This window comes from Pseudonaja textilis, chromosome 8 (genome assembly GCF_049901715.1).
Source record: "Pseudonaja textilis isolate UNSWEBS1 chromosome 8, rPseTex1.2, whole genome shotgun sequence".
NCBI classification, from domain to species: Eukaryota; Metazoa; Chordata; class Lepidosauria; order Squamata; family Elapidae; genus Pseudonaja; species Pseudonaja textilis.
This window is the reverse complement of record NC_141997.1, coordinates 23,619,328-23,645,996: the sequence shown is the minus strand read 5'-3', so window position 1 is coordinate 23,645,996 and position 26,669 is coordinate 23,619,328. Positions and strand designations below refer to the sequence as shown.

The 26,669-nt window shown below is 38.9% G+C and overlaps 1 protein-coding gene across 2 annotated transcripts in view; it reads right to left on the bottom strand.

Annotated features, from left to right (window-relative positions):
- Positions 1-20,498, bottom strand: part of LIMS1 (LIM zinc finger domain containing 1) — a 75,413-nt gene extending 54,915 nt beyond the window's left edge. Inside the window, exon 1 of one of the 2 annotated variants that reach the window (XM_026707365.2) lies at positions 19,993-20,498. In XM_026707365.2, the coding sequence (XP_026563150.1) occupies positions 19,993-20,027 (35 nt within the window). In that variant the 5' untranslated portion in view covers positions 20,028-20,498. The remainder of the gene's footprint in view (positions 1-19,992) is intronic. The other variant, XM_087938528.1, reaches the window with a different exon arrangement.
- Between the last annotated feature and the right edge of the window lie 6,171 nt (positions 20,499-26,669).

Here is a 26,669-nt window from a genome sequence, read left to right as displayed (position 1 = left end):
TGAAAAAGAACCACATAGCCATTCTTGGGTGCTCTTTTGCACTCAGGATAAACACCCTGAACCATGTTGAACTATCAGTAAAGAGGCCAACACATTTCATAGAGGGGAAAAGACAACACTGCCACATTTAAAAATAATTATGGGCCACAAAGGAACAGTTGGCACACTAACCAGCTGTTTGGTGGCTAAAAGAATCAGAAAGGCCTGGACGTTTTGAGAAGTGTGTCTTTCAGAGCAAGGGTGGCTGTGAAAACACCAGGTGTGGCAGTAGATCTTTCCTGACAGTGACCATGGTTGGTGGTAGTGGGCTTGTTGGGTTTCAAAAGATGCTGGCGGACCTAAAAACTGCTTGGTGGATCCTACAATGTGAGCCTTCCAAGATAGACAGGAAATAAGACTTGTTGAACTAATCCTACTTTATTATAAGGCTACATTAAATAGAAATTTGTAAGTCTATAGGCAGAAACTTCTGGCCTCCACTTTTAACTGCTTGATCCATTAGGGCAGGTACTTCCTAAATTTCTTCCTCTAACTCTTAAGAAACTGTGGGCTCCTGCCTGTCTAGCCCAATTCTTTCTCTTTCCCTCTTTCCCCAAGATCATTCATGTATTCTAATACGCATAGGCATTACACATGGCTGCAAGTTACGCAGGCCTATGCTAGAGCATATTTGGTGTAGGACTCATTTTGAGAACAATTTTATTATCAGCTGAGAACAGTTGTGCTATTGCATAGCAATTAACACTTACTGGATGGCTGTTTTTGTTTTTCCTTTGGTGCTTTGGAGTCAATGTTGCCTGGACAAGTCCCTGCAGGTTGAATGCAAGATTTCAGAAGTGGTTTGCCATTGCCCGCTTCCTAGGGCTGAGAGAGAATGACTGGCCCAAGGTAACCCAGCTGCCTTTGTGTCTAAGGCAGGACTAGAATGGGTCTCCCAGATTTTAGATGCCTGAATCATCATGGCTCTCTTTGATTAAATATTTTGTATTTTCAAAAACTTTTCAGAGAGGAATCCAGAAAATAAATGGGATGATATCCTTGAACACCTGCTGTAGTAAATTTGCTAGATGCTTTGAAGATAGATTTACTCATATTTAGAGATAACTGAATGACAACTTAATAAGGACCTGATAAATTGGTCCAATGTATTATTTTGCTGAGGTATATCAATTTGACCTGATAAATTGGTCCAATGTATTATGTTACTGAGGTATATCAAATTTGACATATACATCAACAATACCATAGCTATGCCTTCTTTAACCTTTACCCATCTTTGCTTCTCAGATCCAGCTATTATGGGAAGGGGATGCTAAAATGATTATTTCATAAAGTTGCATCGATCACTTCTGGAAAAAAAAACTAGTTAAACCAAGCAGTTTATATGACTAGTGTTCAATTACAGCTCTCTTTTCAGGCAGAGGGCTGAAGATGGTAACAGCAGCAATAGTTCAGATCCCTGAAGAAGATACATAATATTTGGGGATTCATTTGGTTTCAGGGTTAGTTTTAGAATGAGATGGCCCTAATGAACTAAAACACCAGAGAGAAAGGATACACACCCCAACCTACATGATTTGGGTCTGATTAAGTTTGGAACACGGTATCACTACGACACAGCATCATCGTCTCCTGACTATCAATTAAATGTAACATATTTTAAGACTTAAGTGCTTATCTTGGCTTCCTAAGTTCCTTGATGCACTAAACAGTATCTTACCATTAATGAACAGAAACCCATAATGTATTACATATTTCCTGATTAATATTTGCCACTACAAACTGCAGTATAGGTAGGCCTCAGCCTACAACCACAATTGAGCCCAAAATTTATGTTGCTAAGTAGAAATTTGTTAAGTGACTTTTGCCCCACTTTACGATTTTTCTTACTACATTTGTTTAGTGAATCACTTCTGCAGTTGTTAAGTTAGTAACGGTAACTAGATTTTGTTAGATTTTAAGTAGTTAGATTTTGCTTTGTCAGAGGGTTGCAAAAGAGGCTCAGATGACCCTGGGACACTGCAACCACCATAAATATGAACCAGTTGTCAAGCATCCAAATGTAAATCACACAGCCATGGGGATTCTGCAATAGTCATAAGTCACTTTTTTTCAGTGCCGTTGTAACTTTGAATGGTGACTAAATGAACTGTTGTAAGTTGAGGTCTACCTGTATTATCAATATTTGCAAGCATTTTTGCAACAGTTTTGTATGTAAGCATATGTACCATCTCCTATACGGGGTCTTTTTAGTAAATATTTTCCACTGTGGCCATAATATAGCAACCAGCAACACATGAGACTAAGGAAACGAAGAATGTTACATGTGACAAGAGATTATCCTTTCTGATGTGATTAATGATTTGGAAGTATTAAATGGATAGAATTGTTCACATAACTAGCTTTTTACATTCCTGAACAGGCAAACTTTTGGATTGATTTCAAACCATTTCCCCTCAAAAAGCTTAACTACATTAAAGATGAATATTGAATTTTGATAGAAATAATACTTATTTCAAAACATTCCTACAGTAATACTCCAAAACAAATGAGATATTGTCAATGATGGAAGGAAAAAGGTCTGTAATAAAATTTAGCCTTATATGGGGAAATAAGGAGAAAGTTCTCATTTTCTAATCTGAAGGATATTTGGAAAATGTTGTGGAAAACTCTTTTCTTCTGGGAGAGAGTTAGGGAAAAGGGGAAAAACCAGTTTTTTCTACCTAGAAATATCAACAATGAAATAAAATAAAAATTAATGCATTTGTTTTGAGATACACAACACACACACACACACACACACACACACACACAGAGAGAATGCAGTCATGAAATTCTGAAAGCAACATAAAGTTAAAATAAACCTAGATGGAAATGGAAATATGCATCAGGATAAAGATGGCCTATAGTAGCTATATCAGAAAATACCCTGTGCAAAATGGAAAATAATGGCATTTCTACAGTAATGATATAGTAATGTCTGGAATTAATTATTTGAGGGAAAGGGAGGGAATTGATGTGGTGCTTCATTTATTTCCAAAAATGATTGTTCTGATAAGTGATACCCTGAATGTTTGTGCTAAAGTCTGGTCTTGCCAACACTATTGCTCTGCAGCGGAAGAGATCTAAAGAACAGATTAACGAAAAAATAAAATGTTGCTCGCTGCTTTTCTACCAGCAGATGGAACTAGAGTTCCATTGTGTTTATTACCTTTATGCCATCTAATAGCAAAGCTCAAAATGTGACAGATGTTTAGCATCATGTTGAAATCACAAATACATTCTAATTTCCTTCAAGGTTTCTCCTTGTTTTCATCTTGTTGTTCAGCCTTAACATTAATTATGGACTTTAACTATATTTTAAAGCTTAAACACATTTAAGAAACAAGCAACTGAAAGTCTAAACAACTCTACAAATCATCTTGTAGATGAATAAAATTCATTGTTGTCTTTCAAAGAGAAAGCAAAACATAGCATATAGTGCAGGAGAATGCAATACTAATCTACAGGTATTATACTCTAGCACAAAAATAGCATCCATTATTTCCATAATTCAAGAACTAAAACAAGGAAAATGCACTGGATTTTATTTTCTAGCCACTTAACTGGGAAGCTTATGATACTTTTTACCCCCTTCAGAAGACAATGCTTTTTTAAAAAATGCACATTGTGCTTAATGGTTTGTTTGTTTTCTTTACTCTCAGATAAGGTGTAGAGACAAAGCTTTCTTTCTGACATCCAAAATCAATGGATTTTTTTAAAAAAATCCCTGCAACAGTGTTTGCTTTTGAGATTAAGAATAGTGTATGAAACAAGAGATCTACTTTTCTTTTTTGATTCTCTGCTATTTTAGGAAAAAACGAAACAGATCAACATATTCCCATAGTTCTGCAGCAGAAATGAGCCGGTTTATTTATCTTGTCTGAAAAGGAGCACATCTGCAGAAGCTGGGAGAATGCCAAGACCTGCCACTAATCTCAGCAGGGACGGCCTTTGCCCAGTGAGTAGGAAATTCCAGATCAGCAGATGACTCTGGCCTTCCTGAAGGATGACAGTGCAGACATCAGCACAGGGACAGGGAAGAAATGCATCTAAAATGCAGTGAAAAAATAGAATCAAAAGCAAAAGGGGTTTTTTTTTGGGGGGGGGGGGACATTTGTTTTTAGCATCTGATGCTTGTTATGTCTAATAAAAAGAAATGAAGCCTCAGGCAGCTGTTGGTTAAGAGCCAAAGCAGATGAATTAATAGAAATCTCATTTACTGCTACCTATAATTTAAAAATAAGAAACTTCTATTAGGCAATGAAGTTTCCTCATTTTCTTTTCTCATCATAATCGCAAGAAGAAAAAAAACCCCTCTACTCATGCACAGCTATTTCTACCTATTATAGGGAATGTTCTCATGTATTTCCTCCTTGGATTTTCATTTAAAAGGCTACAGAATCTATGGCCTATTGACTAACGACAATTCCCAGCAGCCTTGATCACCATGGCCAATAGCAAGGGATGCTAGAACTGCACTTAAGCGACATCTGCACGGCCAAGACAAGGTTAACAATGACTCTACAATCCAAATGAAAGGCAGCCATGACTGTGCTCATCCTTATAGGTCAGCTAGATTTGATGAATGTGTGACTGTGTGTTAAGTGTCATCTTTGGCACTTCTTTTTTTCACAATATGATGATGCGTTCTTCATCATATTAAGCAACTGTATTCGAACAGGTGATCTTGAGAAAGTCTAAGAGATTGGAATTCCAGGATTTTTCATCAAGGTCTGTCTCCCAGCTACTGTAGGCTGAAGCTCCGAGTTTTAGTTTCCTCTTCCTAATGCATATTCCTCTCCAAGTTTGAGCCTACTGGAGACCTTTTCCCACACAATTTTAGCTCTTTCCTTCAAAATCCCCTTCAGCACAACATTTCTGCTTAAATCCTGTATTGTTGAACTGAAAGTCTTCCTTTTGCTTGTCAAAAATTCCTTTGTTACCATACAAGCTGAAACGTATTACTCAAAGCCATGAGGCATCCTTAATTTTGCTGGAAGGACAAATCTAAAATTTCTTAAGTCTTTATGAGTCACATTAAAAGAAAGTAATACTTTACAGGTAGTCCTCGAATTACTACAGTTCATTTAGTGACAGTTCGAAGTTTCAATAGCACTGAAAAAAATGACTTATGACCTTTTTTTCACACTTATGACTGCAGCATCCCCATGATCATGCTTGGCAACTGACTCATTCTTATGACTGTTGCTGTGTCATCACCTTTTGATGAACAAAATCAATGGGGAAGCCAGATTCACTTAACAACTGTGTTACTAACTTATCAACTGTAGTGATTCACTTAACAACTGTGGCAAGAAAGATCATAAAATAGGGCAAACTCACAACAAATGTCTCACTTATCAACAGAAATTTTGGGCTCAATTGTCCTCATAAGTTGAGGACTACTTGTACTCCTTTAATGGTGGAGACTGTTGTGTTCCCTAACACACCATTGGCAATATAAAGCTTCTCCAGAGAATTATGAGAAGAAAGGAACAGCATTCAGTTTTGAAAAAATATGAGATGCTCACAGCTCACAAAGCACGAGGACTAGTCTAGCCACGTCTTAAGGTATAGGGCAGTATCTCTCAATTTTGGCGATTTTAAGATGTGTGGACTTCAACTTCCAGAAGTCATGCTGGCTGGGGAATTCTGGGAGTTGAAGTTCACACATTCTTAAAGTTACCAAGGTTGAGAAACACAGTTCATCATAAAATAAAAAGAGTGTATAAGAATACAGAATTTTATCCTTGCAGCCTTAACATGAAGACTTAATACCCTACAGCAGAAGGGAGTCTTTTGTAGTCTGCACCCAGTAATGCCTGCTGTGTGCTATACAGACAATAGTATTTGGCATTCTGGGCCAGGGTTATAAATTTTCATGTCCATCTGTACCCTGTTGCCAAAGAAGAGGGTTGCTGAGGGATGACCTGATTCTTTCTGGCATCTCCCTCTGCCCTGGACCAGATCCTGTCTCCATGTAATGGTGCATCTGTGGTTGTATCAAGCTGACTATGGTGGCATTTTAAAATATCCAAGTTGATTTACAAGACATCTCTACCACAGGATATGAAATTTGGTCCAAAGCATAAAAAGAACAGAAATGTACCTTGTTCCTTTATAAAAACAAAAACTGTGATTTAGAATAGTTCATAAAGGGATGCTTACTGATGGAGAAACAGACAAATTATATAACAAACTAATTAAAATTATTAAATGGGGTTATTTTTATAGAAAATAAGGACATTGATATATTCAAGATAAAATGTATAATTTGGATTGTATAAATCTAATTTACAATATGATTTAATTTAATTATTCTTGAGAACTTGCATTTGTTATGTTTTACCCTACAGCTCTTACTTTACAATGTCAAAAAACAAAGTGGATTTCATTTCTTAATATACGTACTCTTCATCAAACCATTGGCTGCATTTGCATCCCCCCAAATAAGTGACACAAACTCATTTATTTTAATAACTTATATCATTTTCCTGTTCTTTTATAAAATGCTGCTTCCTTCAAACTGTAAAGGAAGCATACATTGTTAGTCATTTTCAGTTTACTTTTTTAAAGAAACAGGAAGACAAATCATTTATTTTTCCAAACATATCTTAGTTAATTATAACTATCTTAAAGGAAAACTGTAATAAAGAGGCCACATAGAAAAGGATCAGGAGAAAAAGCAAGGGAGAAAAGATTTGCTGATGTTCTTCAGCAATCAAAAAATACTACCAAAGTTGTTCTCAAAACAAATATGTTTTGGGGGAAATATTGCCAGTTAGAATGGTAGTGGTTGCTTTACACTGAAAGCCCCACCCAAGCTGTGGCAAGAAGCTGTAAGGGCACGAGAAAACTATTTATGGGTCAGGCCAGAGCAAAAATGCCAATAGGACAGAAAAACATTCTAATACAGAAGGCACACTTATAAGGCAATTGCTAACTGCAGAGTTTAGATCACTTCACTTTTACACTGTAGTATTAGTATAACAAAGCAGAATAAACAGGTTTTCCCCAAGCTGGAATCTTCCAAATGTGTTGGATATCAACTTCTAAAATTCTCAAATAGTACGTGTCTTTTGCTATATCCTGAGAAAGTTGCATTTTAACTTGAAATCTTTTTCTAAGCTTCTGCGCTTTTGTAATATTCCAAGATCACATGATGCTATTAAATCAAACTTGTCTTCTAGTGATTTTATTGACATGGCTATATAACATTTTTAGGAACAGTAAGGAAATGTTTTGTCATGCATTCTTGTGGTATAGGTACTACCCCTATTAAGATACACAAATATGATGAAGTAAATGTATCAATAGCAGACACAAAGAGACTTGTCAGAAAAAAGAGAATTAGCTAAAAAAAAAAACTTAATAGACACAAATACAGGCCTACAACAACTGTTAAAAAGAAAGGCAAAAGAGGAAAATAAACATTACTGAAGTAGACAATGTCTTATGTAGTGTCTTTGTTTTTAAAGATATGCATGGAAAGATTTTACACTATGGCATTTACCCAAACAGGCATTTAGGACTTGGATTTCTGACAAATTCAGTCCAACTACTAATACACATATACTTAAAACCAGACAAGTTGCTTGATCATCAGAAAAAGGAAAGTACAGGTAGTCCTAGACTTGCAACTCCACATTGCTAAGCAATGTGGCCATTAAGTGAACCATCACATGACTGGATCCAATTTTATGACTGTTTTTTTTTACCATGGTTAAGTGAATCACAAGGTAGTTCAGCAAATCCAGCATTCCCAATTGATTTTGCTTGTTCGAAGCTGGCTGGGAAGGTTACAAATTGCAATCACATGACCACAGGGCATGATGTGATTGATGGTTGTAACTCTGAAGATAGTTGTAAGTCACTTTTTCAAAGCAGTCGTAACGCCATGCCATTGCTGAATGGTCATACTTTGAGGACTACCTGCAGTCATCATTCTGAGGGGGTCCTTGGTGGTCTCTGAGCTTGTTGTTTTCTTGCAGAAGTTTCATTACCCATTGCACTAGCACCGATGATGTTACCTAGTTTGGGTAATGAAACCTCTGCAAGAGCACAATAAGCTCAGACAGCACCAGGGGTGGGATTGTACCTGTTCAGCCTGGTTCTGGCAAACCGGTAGCTCCGAAGATCAGCTGGGAGCAAACTGGTTTGCTTCGATGATCAGCTGTTGGGCCCACCCACCTGCCCCAGCTCTAGTCTGGGCTTTGTTTCTGGGTTTTCCAGCTCAGCTGCTTCACGTGGCACCGCAGATTGCTGCACATCAGATGTTTTACACACAGGGTTTGCAGCAGAAAGTGAGTTGTAAATGCCGGTGCATGCAAAGCACGCGCTCACCGAACTGGTTGTTACACCGGTTGAATCCCACCCCTGGAGAACACCAAGGACCCCTCGAGGTATGACCATTCAACAACGACATGACTTCTGCAAGAAAATAAGAAAGCTCAGAGAGCACCAAAGACCCTTCATTTCAACCCTGAGATAAAAATATTCTCCTTTATGGGTTACAAAGTTCTACCAATTGGAAGGCAAGGAGGACTATAGAGCAGAAGCTGAAGTAGAACTGCTTGGTTTGAAGGGACTTGATAACCTCAGGTGATCAGGAAAATTGAAAAGGTTAAGGAAAATGACATGTTCAGAAAGAATAATCATAAAACATGCTGTGTATAGATGAACGATATTGCAGAACCTGTAAACATTGGATGAAGAATTCTACTAAATCAACTGCTTTTTTGCAACTTCAGGTAAGCAACAAATATGAAGTAAAGTCATTTATACTTCGGCACCTGGTATCTACAGGTACTCTTGTATGATGACATTGAGAGCACACCTCTGGGATAAGAGGAGGAAGCAGAGTATGAATGTTGTCATTTTGGTTGTGCGCTCATGTTGTGGAATACCTCACCTTTAGAGATATGACTGGTACCCTCCTTCAGAGTTTTTGGAAAGCAGTTCTTACTGGATGTTGACTTTTGTTTTGGAATTATTTTATAGCTTTACAGGTTTTATATTTAGCTGTTGGGAGTATTTATGAAGTTGTTGGTATTAAAATGCCATAATAAAAAGAAATATATTCATGTAAAGGCTGAAAATGTTGTTTAAAATAATTTCCCTGAGATATCTCTCTAGCTGCAGATATCCCTTCACTTTTAACAATATGGTTTTTTCAGTTCCCAAACAAGCAAGTTATTATGTAAATGAAAAATACTAAAATTTCATTCCAGATTTTATATCAATGGTAGCTGGAATTAATTATCAGCAAAATATGGCTTCTGCACTTTTACTATATAATATAATATCTCACCATTTCTTTGGGACTCATCAGTCAGAAAAATGACATTGGCTATATGACATTACATAAATTGAATGTAAGAATGCATATCTTTCCCTAATTGCTTCTCTGCCAGTCTGCACTCCAGAGGTTCTTAAACCTTCTGTCCAAAAACAGAAAGAAAAAAAAAGGCAAACCTGCCAGAGAAGAATTGATCTTTCCAGAGCTACTAAAATAAATTCTAAATAGTATACTCTACTGTATTGGTATTTTTATTTACAGTTTTAACAATTTAACAAGTCCTTATTGATAGTCAAGCAATAAAACAACTCCACCATAATAGCTATCCCCAAAAAGGGTGACTATATTAGTCACTTGATTGAATTGGCAGCTGTAGAAATTGATTGAACAAATAAAACTTATTCACTAGATGCACCAAGAAAAAGTCTCAGCCACACTAAGCAAGGTTTAAACTCAGACCACCCAACTGTTTTTTCGGGCCGGAGTCACCAACGGGTGGGCCAGGGACCACTGATGGTCTGCGAGAAAATTTGGGTGGTCCACAGAGAAATGTCACCCCCCCCCAAAGCAAATAATCCAGGCTGTGCAGGAACACAAGGCAGCGCCACCCACATGGCCCGTGGGAACACAAGGCTTGAGTCGCTTGCATTGCACACAACACGAGGTTGTGAGGGGAGGGGGGGAAAGGGAGGGGGGGGAAACTTGCCCCACTCGCCTGGCCTGGCCACCACTGCTCCTTACCACTTCTTTCTTCTTCTGCTTTTGGCTGCCCACAAGGAAAGCAGCCAAAGTCTTTCTTTCTCTTCCCCAAACTCTGCCAGAAATGAGTCTTTGGGACCCTGCAAAGCCTCCTGCTCCAAGAGGCTGCACTGGTGCGACAAGTCTCACAAAGATTCAGTTCTGGCGGAGTTTGTGGGGAGAGAAAGACAGACTACTGCCGCTTCTGCTGCTTTCCTTGCATGAAGCCAAAAGTCTCACTTCTCTCTCTCTCCCTGAGAACAGAGCTGGAGATGGTATCCTGCGATCCCAAATAAAGAACGATGGGTCGGTTGGGAAACGGGTGCAGGTTTTTTTTTGGGGGGAGGGATTTGGGTCCGCAGGACTTAAAATGAGGAGTTTGGTGGTCCCTGAGGTCCAAAAGGTTGGCGACCCCTGCTTCAGAGTATCATACTGTATTATGTGGCATATCTGCTCCAACCTCTCATGGGATCTCTCTAAGCTGCCTTCATTAACTTGCCTTCATTGACTTCCCTATGAATTGAGGAGAAAATTAGCAGCTTCATTTATAGATAGCTGCTTCTTCAGCTGATAATGATATTTTATGAAAACACTTCTATGCACATCAATTACTTGCATGATGACAGCATGATGATCCCTATCTCCATACTTTAGGGAGAAGAAGGGATATATTTTGGCCCTCTTATTATTTAAGTTTTAAATAAATATATTTAAATTTAAGCAAATTTTTACCAAATTATATATACATGACCTTGACCACAAACCAATTATTCTTTATTTATTTATAAGATAGCAGTCCCCAACCTTTCTGGCTCCATGGACCGACAGTGGGTGGTGGTGGTAGGGAGGGGAGGGGATGGTTTTGTGTATCCATCCTAATCCTACATATGTGCAAATGAAGCTCTGTGTGATTACTCACCACTTGTGCAGCCTAGTTCCCAACAGGCTGCTTACTGGCCTGGGGGATTAGGGACCCTGGTTATAAGGCTTTGTTGGTGCTATCCTATTGATGTCCGCACTCTGTTTAGGTTGATGCTAAATTATTGCAACAAAAATGTCAGCAATCAGTAACTCCTAAATGAACATGGTTGTAAAGTGCCATCTCATCATTTGTAATGGTATATGGGAATGACCTTGGGAGACAGGTGGAAGAGCTACAGACTAGACAACATCATGCAAAAGATAACTCAGCCCATAGAACAGGGGTGGAAAGTGTCTCAGAACATTTTCTCCGCATCTTCCTCGTTTTCTGGAAAGTAAAAGTTATGGCGGAAGAGAAATGCTTTCAGAATCTGCAAGATTTTGTTACTGCACTATTGTTATTGTTTGTTTACAGTAAAGGTAGTGTCAATGGTTTATGCTTCTTGCCTGGACTTCCTTAAATGGCTGATCCTTCGCCCAATTTTTCATGGGCTGATAAATATTCTCTTCCTGGAAGCTGATAAATAGTCTCTTCTTGGAAGAAACCAATAGATCTTGATTTGGCTTCCTGAGGATTCTCAAGACTCCCTGTGTATGTTAGGGTTAGAAAAAGCCATGGCTGAGGTGAAGTACAGAGTATTTAATTTAGATGTATAAAATTATACAACCAAAGCTTCACATTATTGCTCAGTTACCTTCATGAACATTCCTAATATCATCTTAAATATATCTAAAATCCTGTCTCTGTTCCACACAGAGGATTTGATGCCTTCTCTTCAAAGTGATGGATTAGAGATTCAGCATCCCTTTTCCAAAGTAGTTTGTGTCTGCATTTGGTACAATTACAGCTAATGTGCCAAATGTAACTCTCATTGAGAGAGCCAGGCACGCCAACAGTTACTCACATCTTGACTGGAATCCAGTTCAACTATTGCAATTAGTTCTGTTTGGAGCTACCCAGAAATTGCAGTTGATCTAAAATGCATCAGTTGAGCTGCTCACCCCTAAAAAATATGCTGCTTGTATCAACTGCTTCCCTGGCCCAATTCAAAGCATTGGCACTGATGTTTAAAACCTATCTGCAGAATCACCTAGTTGAACCTGCCTCAATACTTAGATCAGCAGAAAAGGAATCTTTGAAGATCCTTCAGTTATTATAGAATTGACTTTTTAGTAGAAGAAAAGGACTTATCTGGCACAGCTCCAAGGCCATGGAATTTATTCCTTGGGGAGATAGATCCAAAGTTTCATTTTTGCCCTTCTTTCCGTTCCTCAGTTCACATTCTATAGGTTGCTTATTATAGGAAAAAAATTGCTCACTCATAAACCATTGACAAGAAAAATGCTTCCTTCTATCACGGGAGATCTCATGATCCCTGCATGATCCCACAAGACTCGAATTGGTTATACAAGCAGCCAAGTGACATTATCCTTACCATTCAGTTCAAGTCAAATAAATAACTTTCTGAATGTAGAAAGCATCTGCTTACTGACAAACAAGTGCACGAGCAATTTACAAGCATCTTTCTAACCTCTTTTCCTAAAATTAGTCTGTTCTAAGCTTTTAGTTAAGATATTATTCTGAACGTATACTCAAAGTCCGCACATTTCTATTTCCTAGAGTTCTACAGTGGCACCATTTACTGTCACTGAATTGTTTTTTTTCCCGTCAATTTTCTAATCCTCATCCATCATAATATCATAATTCCAAAGGTGGTGCTGAAAAAGAAAAGGGAGGGCTCACAATGCAGAGAATTTCAAAATTGCATTTCCATTGCTTTATAGAAAAGAAATTGTTGTTTTTTTCTGGACCTGACAGCCAAATCTCCCTCATACCGCAAAACTATTTGCTCCACCCTTGTTCTTTTCGGGTTCTTTTAGCTCCTCTCTTCTTCTGTGCCTAGAAGACTACTGGGGGAAAAGAGTCTCCCTTAAGAGATCCAAGCTAATTGCTAACATTCAGTTTTGGAAAAGAGGCTAAGGGCTGTACAGAGCTAGTTGAGAGCCCTAGGTTGCTTCACTCCTGAAGGAAAAGAAAGAAATAAGAATAAGGCAGGAGCAATTTCCAAACTTATCTGCAGTCCAACCATGTTAGTGAAGGCTTTCACAGTCCTGTAGCTTGAGTTAACAGAGGAGCAAGCCTTTCAGAAGGCTGGCCTAGCCTGCTGCACTCAACTCCAAAATCCCATGCTCTGGCTCATTAACCTCTTTTGCTATTGCTTCTCAGGACGGCTGGAATTCTATTGCACCAGGAAACAGCTATTGTACGCACACTGTAAGAACTCCCATTCATCCAGACTTTCACATTCCTTTCTTTTAACCAGGCCGCTTTTTCCTGCACTACTTTTAGCAATTTTTTTTTTTGAAAATCAGCTTCGTGTTGGCTTTAAATTTACTGTTATGCAGCAGCCAAAAATGAATAAAAAAAGCAGGAGGCAAAATGCTAATGCAGAGTAAATAAAGGCTAAATTTGATTTAATGCCTCGTTTATATCAGTCTGTTTGTGAATCAGTTATATTAGTTATATATTACATTTTATATCAGTTACCTGTTTGTGAAAAAAAACAAAAGGTCGGACTAAATGTAAAACAAAATGGGAAATGGAGCTTCCTTCCATTTTTCATATTTGACAAACTAATGGCATAATTAAGAAACAACTCCTGTTGAGAGTTACAGGTCATAACAACAATAGCACTTAAGACTTATATACCACTTCATAGTGCTTTACAGCCCTCTCTAAGCAGTTTACAGAGTCAGCATATTGCCCCCAACAGTTTGGGGTCCTCATTTTACTGACCTCAGAAGGATGGAAACCTGAGTCAATCTTGAGGATCGGACTTCTGGCAGTAAGCAGTGACTTAGCCTGCAGTACTGCTTTCTAACCACTAACCACTATATCTCATAATGATCCACAAAGGGAGGAAGTCCAAGCTATTTAAGGCTAATAAGTTCAAAATTAGAACTCTTAATTGCAAAGAGTCCATCACTGAGGCTTTTGCAAGAACAATGATAACAATACAAAGAGAAAAGAAACAACTACATCACAGCTGAACTGAGATACAATGCTTAATCCAGAGCAGGGGGTCTTCAAACTTGACAGCTTTAAGGCTTGTGGACTTCAACTCCCAGAATTCCTCCTCCAGTCATGTTAGCTCAGGAATTCTGGGAGTTGAAGTCCACAAGCCTTAAACTTGCCAAGTTTGAAGACCCTTGATCCAGAGCAAGAATGATATTAGGAAACAGACCAGTCATTTCATGTAACTTTGTTACCTTTTGAATGTGTCTAGAGAAGCTGTATTTAGTTTGCAAAAACAGATGTCGTAAGAAAATATTTTAACCATACAAAATCTGCAGATGATTATTTGCTATTTAGATCCTCGGAATGTGGATATATAAGCTACATAGGCAATTAAAACCCCAAAAGGGACTCAGGTCCAGATTTAATTCCCCCTGAACTGAAAACAAACCTAGTTTGAATGATGTTGGCTGTACTTTTCACTTAGGTTGATAAAACGGCCTCCACCGATAGAAACTGGGATATGTAATAATTCCTATCTGGAAGAAGGGAAAATTAATGATCAGGCCAACAGCTGCCCAGTGAGACTATTTAGAACTCAACTGAGGGACAGTAATTGCATTATATATCGCCAAACATACAAATGCATACATACATACATACATACATACATACATACATACTTTACGCATTTACTCTTTGGGGATTTAGTATCTTATCATCCATGTTGGAATGTCCCTAAAAAAATCTCCTATACTGAAATGCTTTGTCCCTGCAAAGATAGGAGTGCTGATCCTGGGAACATATTCTGCTATATTACTGTAACTTTTACTGAGACACCCACAGTGAGTTGTGAGCAGCTCTTGTGAGCTCCTTTGCAAGTCAGACAAAAGAATTCTAAGTGCCGCTTCTTTGGGGCAGGTAGAAGTCCCCAGATGACCTTTGATGTTGTAACATTTATATCTATAGCCTGCAGAATTCATGTTTTATTGATAGCAAAGTAGGTTATGCATGATTACAGGTCTTTTTTTAAGCATACATGCTGTATTTTAATTTTTATTATGCAATCTCTCTCTCTCTCTTAATTTAATGAAGTATGAATCAAACATGCAAAATACAGTTTGCAAAGGATCCAGGAACAGCATACAAAATATGTACAGCCTGAATGACAGAAGTGAAAAAAGTGACATGACTGAAATCTTTAAATATATTAAAGATATGAATAACATTTTAGAAAGCAGCATTTTCAATATTAAACAAAAATCAAGAACATGGGGGCATAACCTCAGACTGAAAAGAGGGAAGTTCAAAAGTAATGTTAGAAAGTATTACTTCACAAAAAGAATAGTGAACACTTTGAATTGACTTTGAGTAAGGATAGTGGGTCAATCATCAGTAATGGAGTCTAAAATGCTTGGGATAAACGCATATCCATCATCTGACAAAAATATAAAATAATAAAAATTAATAATTAAAAATGATATATAAATTCAAAACAAAACAAAAGAGCAGACTTGATGGATCATTAAGATTTTTTTCAGCTGTCATTTTTCTGTTTCTATGTAATGCTCAGTTTCTTACAAAATGAGAAATGCCTGTAAACAGATTGCTTGACATCTCTACTTTTTCTAAGAAAAATTATCTTGTGAAAGAAGAAAACTACATCAATGTATCCCACAGAGGAGAGGAGAGGGTCTTTTCTAAATTTGAACAGATCCCATTTTGTTTTAGAAAGTTCAAAGAGTAGGATTTTGGCTTTATGGAAAAAGCTATTTTTAAATATTCCATTTTACTTGACAAAGACATTAAGAAAGCTTTTACCAAAATAATTTCCACTTTGTACAGTAAATATTACAGAGCAGAGCTGTTCTATTGAAATAAGAAAAGTCAACAGACAGTGGGGAGCAAGGAAATATAGAGAAGGGATATATAATTTCAACCACATACAGACAGACCTACAACCACAATTGGGACTGACCAAGATGGTTAAGTGAATCACATTCAATTTCACAACCTTGTTTGCTAGCTTAAGTAAATCTATGCAGTTGTTAAATGAATCATGTGGCTGTTAAGTGAATGGGGCTTCTTCCATTGAGTTTGTTTGTCAGAGGCTTGCTGGGAAGTTTGCAAATCAAATGGTAATTGCAAAACCCTGGGGTGCTGCAATTATTGTAAATGCATGCTGGTTGACAAGGGCCCAAGTTTTGATTACATGACCATGGGGATGTTGTAAGCACAGAGACTTTTTTCAGTGCCATTGTAACATTGTATGGTTGCTAAATGGACTGTTGTAAGTTGAGGACTACATGTACCAAAATTATGGTTAGATGGGTTAACAAATGTGGACTAGTAGCTTTGATGCACTTATTTGAGGACTGCTTATAGCAATCTATCTGCTAGTTCAGGGATGTCAAATTCATGTCATCACATTGTCACATGACCTATCATGACTTTTTCACCCTTCGCTAAAGCGGGGGTGGCCATGGCCAGTGTCTGATGTATCTGGGCCGTGGGCTGCAAGTTTGACATCCCCATAATAGATGGATAACATGAGTATGTAGGAATTTGAGGCACCAAACAGTGACTCTTACAAATGACTTCATATGCTTTCTGAGTATATGGAGTATATTATACGGATAAATTAAATGGAAATGGGTTTTACCATTGAAATAAATGAAATGAGAATGAGGCACTTAACTGCATGTAGTAAAATATAAAGTCAAATTTCCCTCATTCAAAAGTACAAAGTGTGCATTTGTGGGATAATCTATGCATAATAGGATAAAAATGAATGACTAGCATGTAAGAGTTATGCTGAGGTATATTAAAAGAATGCATCAGTATTGAATTATAAAACAAATATATTAAGAAAAAGTGAGTGGTCTAAAAGAAAAGGGAAAAGACACGACTGAGGAAATTGTTAGGATCCTGTAATAGAGAAAAGTGAGAATTTTAAAGAAGAAAACATGTATGAAGCTGGTGGTGACATGGTAGAAACAATCATAGTTTGCAAGGGGAAAAAATATGGGAAACTATAGTGAATGAAGTTTTGAGGTAAATTACTTTCACTGTGTTTCCTTTATCTCATGATTTTAATTTACCTTTTTGTGTGTTTTCCATACCCCAAAAGAGAATCACAATGGGCAAGAAGCGTAAAAACAGTTCTCTTGACTGCTTCACATATTACTGTTATTTTATTTTAAAGATTAGTTCATATATTATTTTTAACTGGTATACATGTGACAGAAAATGCATTTAGAAAAAATGCATATCACAGAGGTAATCTTATAAAGACAGCTGTGGAACTGTAGGTCGCTGCCTGTTAAATGTATATTTTTTGCAAGCCATGATTTGTGGCGTTGTAAAGGAATGTGTCAATTGGCATCCATTGCTGAATTCCAAAACCTGGCAAACCGAAGCCCTCAGGCTAATTTCACTTGAGCTCTTATCCTAACTTCAAAACATATGCAATTAATCAGTTCAGACTCCTGGAAGAGCTATTTATCCCTTTCCTGTAACTTTGGCTCGAGAAAGAAACAGGGCAGGGAAAGCGTGCAGAACAGTGGCTATAAAAGGCATCTGGGTATTCTTCTTAGTAGTGAAGCATCGTATTGCATATATTTCTTCTCTTTCCTCATACTGAATCATAGTGCATGTCTGTCTATTGGAAGCAAAGGGTGAAAGTGTAGGATGCTTTCAGAGTCACGTAACTGGAAGGGAGAAGCACAGAGGACGGAGCAGCCACCAACCTTCTGAGCCACAGCCTCTCGCATAGACACACGTGGTGATTTCCACCCCCCTCCATTTTTTAAAATCTGCAGCCCCGTGGCTGATCTACCGTATTTTTCCAGTAAGATCTTTTCCTCACAAACTCTGCCTGACATACTACATTTCATTCCATTTGGTTCAGCTTTTGAACTGCAGCCAAAGTCTTGCATTGTTAAGTATACGTTATTTTTATTATTATGGTTCGTCACATAGTCAGCCAGATGTTCCAGACTGGAGTTGGCATTTTTGTCCACATATCTAACCCTTCCCAAGGATCAAAGATAAACAGGCTTGGATGCTTGATGGTGTTAAAGGTATTACTGCAGGATGTAAGCTGTTCTGAATAAAGCTGCCTTTTGCAATTGACTGATGGTGAATTTGTCAATGCCGATGGTGTTCAAGTGGTGCTCTGGTTGTTTCGGGACTGCACCCAAGACGTCTATTACTGTTGGTACTATCTCTAATTTCTTTTGCTATGGTCGTTCTATTTCAATTTGCAAGATTTTGTATTTTGTTGCCCTCTTCAGTTCCTTCTCTTCTTTTCAACTGCCTCCAGGTGCTATCAACTCCACTATCCAGACTTGTCTTTCTTATTGACAATTGTTAAATCTGGCATGTTATGTGACAGGTGCTTGTCTGTTTGAAGTCTAAAATCCCAGAGCATTTTAGTTCCTTCATTTTGTACGGCTTTCTCTATTTTGTATTTTTATCTCACCATTTTATACATACCTTAAGGCAGTGAACATATCTAATACTACCACTCCTATTTCCCCCACAACAACAAAAGTTGGACTGAGAGAGACTCCCAAAGTCACCCAGCTGGCTTTCATGATTAATGGCAGCCTAGAACTTGCTCCCTCCTGGCTTTTAGTCTGGCATTTTAACCTCTATAGGTAGTCCTCGATTTACGACAGTTCCTTTACTGACCGAAAATACCGAGAAAGTGGCTTAGGACCTTTTTTCGACCATTGCAGCATCTCCATGCTCATGTGATCAAAATTCAGATGCTTGGCAAGAGATTCATATTTTTATGATGGTTGCAGTGTCCTGAGGACACGTGTTTACGTTTTGTGACTTTCTGACAATCAAAGTCAAAGGGGAAGCTAGATTCACTTAAGTGTTAGTAACTCAACACTGCAGTGATTCACCTAACAACTGTCAAGAGACGTTGTAAAATGGGGCAAAACTCACTTAACAAATGTTTCACTTAGCAACAGAAATGTTGGGCTCAATTGTGGTGATAAGTCAAGGACTCTCTGCACACCAAACCGAAAAGAAAAATAAGTTTTACTTCCAACACTCCAGTTGGGTTAGATCGGAAAGAATTCAAGAGAGTATCAAAAGGATCAAAGGAACAGAGGCGTGTCTTTGATCTCGGCCCCACCCACTTCTTGCTCCTGCCCCGCCCACCGCATGGCTCCCAACAGATTTTCCCCTTGAGGTAAACGTGGCTTTCCTCACCGTTGCTGGCAATTTGCAGCCACGTCGAATTTAGAGGGGGGGGGGGGAAAGAAGAAGGAAAGTGTCCGATTAATGTGTCCCAAGACAGCAACAGCTCTTAAACTTCTCATTTACGGCTCTCCCTTTTCTCAGTTGCCTCCGCGTGTCTGACATAAGGTGCCTGCCGCCACGAACGCCCAATACCGTCCCCTCCTGGGCACCGGCCCGGCTTGTCTCCCACTTCCCCAGAAAAGTTCTCTTGGCCCCAACTCCGCGCGCGCACTCTCAGCTCGCCGATTTCTTGTTCCTCGCACGAAGCTCCCTTCCATTTGCTCCAACCCCAGGCGGCGTATTTCTTCGGCTGCCCCCCCCCCTCCGTCCCTCAACCAGATCTCTCCCCAGCCCTTTGGCAGCACAGCCCTCCGGCCCCCCCCCGGCCCCCCCTTTCTTTCAGGAGCCTCCGCCGCCTTGGCGCGCGCCTTTCCCGGAGAACCTGGATTCCGCCTCCCCTCGGCGCTGCGGCTGGTGCAGGAGGGCGCGGTGGGATTATCTCATCCCTCCTTTCTCCGCCCGGGAGGGAAGGGGATGCAGCCTCCCCGAAAGTTACGAGAGGCGGAGAGGAGGAACCTACAGCTTCTCTCCTCCGAGGAGCCGGGAAAGAAGCAGAGGGAGAGAGCACGGGGTCGAGCAGGGACGGCGGCCCGGTGGGTGACTTTCAGCAATGAATGAAGCGCTCGGGCGCTGTCAGAGGTATCCGGGACGGACTTACCTGTTGGTCATTCCAGCAGCCGCCACCCCCAACATCGCGAAACCAAGAGAACAAGAGAAGCCCCTCAGCCTAAAAACAACTTTCTTCCCTCCCTTCCTGGTTGGTTCGGGCGCTCTTCGGCTTTTCCAGGCAAGTTCCGCGCAGCAGCTGCAGGCGGGGCCGCCCCCGCAAGGCAACGCAGGAAGCAGGAGGAGGGAGCCGGGAGGCGGCGGCGGAGGCAGCAATGGCGCGTCACTGCCCACACCAACCCAACCTCCCCGCCTTCCGCGTCTGTTCCCGCGCCGGCGAAGAAAGGAAGGCCGGCGAAGTGTCCTTGGGACGCCTGGCGAGCAAACCCAAAGAAAGAGAGCGAGCTTCGGATGGGTGGCCGCGCCTTTCTGGCCCGGGGAGCCTTTCTAAGAGTTCTTCCTTTCTCCTAGCCATGCGAGAGATAACTGACCACCCACCGCTAAAAAGTTGCTTCAACCCACAAAAAGGTCCGGACTAGAATTCGTGTGTATGTGTCCGTCCCATATCTGTGTGCTTGTTCGTGCGCTTTTGAGGGTGTGTGTGTGTGTGTGTGTGCTTCTTTACTTTCCCGCCTGCCTTCACCTTTGCTGTTTCTCTTTTCTTACGTTGTTGATTCTTCGCCTAACACCCTCCTCCCCCTTTCGAATCCTGGACTGGAAGTTCTACAATGTGTGGAAAAGGTTCTCCTTCCTAAATCCTACTTAGGTCTTAGGACGCTTCAAGGCAAATAATTATAAACAGGAAGCCTGCTCGCAATCGTTAGAAATCCTTCTGGACATTTCTTCCCATACTTAAAATCCTTTCTCCCCCACCCACCCCCTTTTATGTCAGAGTTGTCATTCAGAAAGACCAATAATGGATGGGATCAGATGTTCCCATCTGAAGAATCTTGAATAGAGATGATAGTTGTTCTTCTGGGTGCCCATTTACTTAAAAGAGTGTTTCTGAATAAAGACTTTGATTACCTAAATGGCCTACTGAAGTCATTGAATTTTATTTTGTGTGTGGTCTAGAATTACGTCACCCTTTTTAAAAAGAAACTATTAAGACTCAGAATAGCAGTTTGATATCTTTAGATCAGTAGCATCTTCATTCTTCATGGTTTTCAATAACCAAAACAAGAACATGTATTAAAGTTTTAGATAGCTGGTGACAGCAGTAGTAGGAGTTTAACAAGAATTTAGATAAGTATTTAGTGTACTAATAGTTCAAGGTTACAAAGATTTGGAAGCAACTGCAACAACAAATACATGCCCAGAAGCAGAGTTATATACTTCCTTGTTAGCACAGCAAAAATGTCATCTAAAAACTAAATGTCTCCAAACTGCTATTAAATTGAGCCTAACTGCATTTAAGGAGAAGAATAATTAGAATGGCAAGTCTGAAGGAGAGATTAGATAGAACATTTTAGCAATATGCCGGAAGGAATATCCACAGCTTCCACACTTTTAAAAAGAGTTTGGCTTTCTAATTCATACAACAGATTTGCCAGGAGCATGTTATAATAATAGATCATTCAAACAAGATTTAAAAACTCATTCAAATTACCGGTATATACCCTACAAAATCGTCCAAGCATTTGGGAAAGTGTACGTAGTAGATTTAGTTGCTTTTCACTGCACAGATAGGACAAATGTTGAGCGCAAAATTTCTGTTAAGTGGGACATTTGCTAAGTAAGTTTTGCCCCATTTTATGACATTTCTTGCCAAAGATATTAAGTGAATCACTGCAGCTGATAATTTAGTAATCTGGTTGCTAAGTGGATCTGGCTTCCCCATTGATTTTTTCTGTCAAACGGTTGCAAAAGGTGATAGTATGATCCTGGGACATAGCAACGATCGTAAGTATGAACCAGTTGCCAAGCATCTGAATTTTGATCACATACATGTTACAAAGTTTGTAAGGGTAAAAATGGTCATAAGTTACTTTTTCAGCGCTTTTATAACTTTGAACTGTTGTAAGGCGAGGACTACCTATAATCAGAACAAGTGTTGACTCTCATCACTTATGTGAGCATCACCTTTTACCACAGATACTTTACTTGGCACTTTGATGATTTAAGATAGTAGGAAGAAGGGCACAAAATATAAAAACAATTAACATCAACGTAACAATCCAGCAGTCAGAAAGGTAATGGTGTTTTAATCTTGCCATTATATTTTAAAATGATGGATTAAAAACCAGACCAAATTGAAAACAAAGCCATCCAATGCTCTGAAGAATTCCTTGAGCATTTGGTGTACAGAGTTGGAGAGGCCATTTTGAGAAAAAGTTTTTGCAATCTTCATCTCGGAGAAAAATAGCTCAGCTGGAGTAAACCCTTAAAATATTCTAGTCCAAAACCATACAAAGCACCTGGAAACACATTGAGGGGATAGAAATGGTCACCATTCACTGTGTTAGATTTTTAGTTTGGAGGTAGTAATGCCTTCTTAAGCCAAATTTAATAATTGAACTAACGTCCTGAATAAAAATCCTATTCACCCCATCCAGCCACTATACTGGTAAATATTTGCATGCAGAATCTACTATACAGTACTGTGGGTCTGTATGTGTGTGCATTCGCATGTACGTGCACCTTCAAATAAATTATTTAACTCCTGGTGACTGTTTTAACTAATCCCTGCAGGTTTTTTGGCAAGGTTTTTCTGCAGTGCCATTGCCGCCTTCCTAGGGCTGACACAGAGGGACTGGCCTAGGGTCACCCAACTGCTTTGTACCTAAGACAGGACTAAAACTCATAGTATCCCAGTTTCTATCCTCATTCATTAAACACTGGTACTATCAAATATTTATAATTATATATTTTAATATTTATTAAATGAAGAATGATTTTATACATATTCGTAGTATCAACTCTCAAAATGACTTTAGCTGAAGCTATATTCTTTTTACTTCATTTCTGTCATTCATATGGGGGGAGGGGCAACTATGGGGTGTGGGATAATTCCCCCGGTGCCAGACGTAATAGCGATATGGCCCATGGGAATCAAGGTGGTCTCAAGAGAGCTCATAATGAGCCAGAGGGAGTAGCTGAGCAGCCCGCCATCTAACTGGTTGATTAACGTGACCAGTCATAAGTCAATGCCGTTGTAACTTTCAAGGGTCACTAAATGAACTGTTGTAAGTCGAGGACTACATGGTCTATATTCTAAGTATTTTCTCTGAGTAGAAATCACACTATTTTTTGTATAATTTTAAAACAAAGCCTTAATATATGTATTTTATTGTATAAGATTTAGCGGTTTCTGCAGTCCAGAATTACTTTAGGTAGCTTGAATCTTAAAAGGGTAAAATAAAACAATAAACAGAGGAAACCAGACAAGACAAACTCCATACACTAAGTGCACTCAACAGATCGCCCCAATGCATGGGAAAAGTCAGTTTTTAAAGACTTCTGGAATATCACCAGAGTAGGAAAAACATGGACATCTTCAGAAATGTTTCCTTTGGCTCTGCATCCTAATTCCAAAATCTTCCCTGTTTCCAATCTCTTCTAAATCAACATGAGAATTAAATCCATAAAACTTTTTTTTCTGTATCACAAGCTCATTCCAATCAATTCCATGCAACAATACTTGTGCAACAAATACCACAATTAAGAATCTCTAGAGTCTAGACCACTACAGTATGACTTGTTTAGATTGAATTGAGCCTCAGATTTCAGTTCATTTGGAGGGGGAAAAAAACCACATAAAATTACATCAAGCTACTGGTTAGGAAATGGCTGTACGTGTAGCGTGTTGGTGACACATATTTTATTTACAACTATTGTCTCATCATCTCATTCTATAGCTGAAAGAATCAAGTGAATGTGATAACCAACAAAAATTTGGACTCCCAGTTGGCTCTTGCGGGACATATCCCAGTTTTTTTCAATGTACAATCTGGTAAAGCCATGGGATGGATATAGTGTCACAAACGTTTCGACCCAGTTTTAATGGTATTTTGTATGATGAATGGAATTTATCTTTTAATTCCTCTGCAATCTATTATGTTTTATAGTGCTATGTCTTCTATCTGTGTTCACTGAGCTCACTTTCTGGAAATGATTGAGCCTCAACCCAAATAATTTGGAACACTATGAAATAAAATGTGTACAATACACGTGTACAGGTTCTTTAGTTTTTGAAGGGATTTGAAAAAGAATGGAAATAATACCATGAGAGTCTGCAGTAAGCCTTTCAGAAAATTAGCTATGCATGTTGACATTTCACATTGTATTTGAAGGAGTGAAAGCAGATTCATCCGTTTCCTAAAATAGCTCTTTAAAAGGTAGGCATGGCTGAATGATATATTATGCCCCACTGAACAAAAATAAAACAAAGTTACACTTAATATATTGACAAAGGTATGTTAATGATCACTTTAACTTCCTTTCTGATTCACTGCCAATGTTCTGTCTGAACTTTACTAAAGATCGACCTTAAGAGTTTTATTTCAGCCAGTTGCCTCCGGATTAAGCAAAACAAAAACAGCCAAAATGGAATATTGCCCTTTATTACCCCACCCATCCAAATCTGTTTTTAAAGTGTTTATCCATGAAACAAATTTTCAGGATTCATCCAGAAATTAAGTAGTGTTTTATATTGATTCCTGTATTGGTATTAAATAACAATTTGTTTAAAATATTAGACACGCATCTCACAAGCCTAAAATACATTATATTAGTATAACTGGTGTGCTCACATTTAGGTAGAACACTGCAATATGTACTATATTGTATTCAAGTGGTATTTGCTCTGCCAGTGTAACACATTAGCTTTAAGAATATTTATGGCGGTAATCCAATAACTTTGACCCAAAAGTCAAAGTTATGCAGCTGTGTTGGCAGCTCCTGATGTTCCTAGTAGGCATTTGGTAAGAATCCAAAAAACACATAAACCCAAGTCAGTAAATCACAACTGACACATCCGAGCCCCATGTGAGAAAAATACATTGCAATATACTCCATCTCCATCTGTATTTTCAAATCCACTTGATCTTTAAATATCTCAGGTGCTTTTTGATGCATGAGAAAGGCAATCCGAAAGAATGTGTTCTTTAATCCCCTCGTTTGAAAAAGGACCAAACCATCTTCTTTTAAAATGATGCCAGAATTTATACTATTTTTTTTCCTATTCTAAGATGATGGGAAACATAATGGAAACAATTTTGGACCATTGTCCTGCTAATATTCATAAGTACCAACTACCAAAAGATTTGTACCCATTAAAAAAGATGCCGTCCAGAGTTAGGTTACTTAGCTCTAGTGCATGGAAATGGCAACTCTACTGTCTTTACAAAAGCAATTTGAACTGTATAATTTACCACCGGCCCCACACGATCCACAAATTTATTGTACCAGCAGAAGATAAAAAGTTTGTCCATTTTTGTGTTCCTGCTTAAGGTTGCCAAAGAGTCAGTATTGAAGTTGTTGTCCTAGCATTACTGTTCAGGAGGAGAAAGTTTCAAGTGATCCTGTTGAAAGTGGTAAAAGTAGTCCCAACTTACAATGATGATTGGGATCATTAAATGAAGCGGTTGTTAAGTGAGTTGTATTCAATTTTACAAACATTTTATGCTGCGGTCATTAAGTAAATCATGTGGCTGTTAAGCAAATCCAGCTTCCCTCATTGACTTTGCTTGTCAGAAGCCCCCTAGCAAGTTGCAGGTGGTGATCACATGATCCAGAACTCTGCAACCATCCTAAATATGTACCAGTCCCCAAGTTTGGGTGGCGGGGGAAGGGAGCATTGCGATAAGATAGAAGTGCAAGGACTGGTTGTATGTCTCTTTTTTCAACACTACTGTAACTTTGAATGGTTGTTAAAACAAATGACCACAAACTGAGGACTACTGAATTTTTGACAGGGGATTTGACAAGATAGCTTAGCTTCCACAACAAAATGCATGGAAGCTTTTAACATATGCAGGTGACCAGAGACAGTTAATATCTGTCTTGGTGATAATCTTGGATTTAGTTGTAGAATTCTATTATTTTCCACTTTGGTCTATTAACAAAGTTAATTGTTTTCTCTATAGCTGCAGTGTACATTTTCTGTTCCTCCAGTATTTCCACATATTTTTGCATTAATGCCATCTTTAGTTTGTCACAGGTGATTAAAAATGAGCTATAACATTCTAAATAAACATTAATATTCTGTGATACTTCTCTCTCTCTATAGATTTGATGGTTCACAAAAAGTATTGTCTGTCTTCCTCTTTTTTAAAAAAAGATGCAACAAGCAGCTAAATCGTGCTAAGATTAACTGGGATGAGTAGATGGCATTTTTTCATTCACCCTTCCATCAGATAAAGCAGAGTTCCCCAATTCCGCAGGGTGGGAGTGCAAGCGTGTGTGCATGCATCTCCACATATGCACAAGTGGCGAGTATGCGCGCCTGCTGTATGCACAAATGTAGCACATGGACATATACTCGCCTGCTGCTTGCACAAGTGAGAATATGCGTGCATGCACCTACACTCATTGGCCGTTCCCATGGCCCAGTTGCAAATCACTCATGATCCACTAGTGGGCTACAGCCCACAGGTTAGGACCTCTGAGCTAAAGCATGAACTCATGGGGGAAGAGCAGTCAACCAGAATATATGTACCTAGGAAGCTATTATGGTAAAACTATACAATAGTTCAGAAGGTGTAACAGATTTTATTCAGATGAGACTTC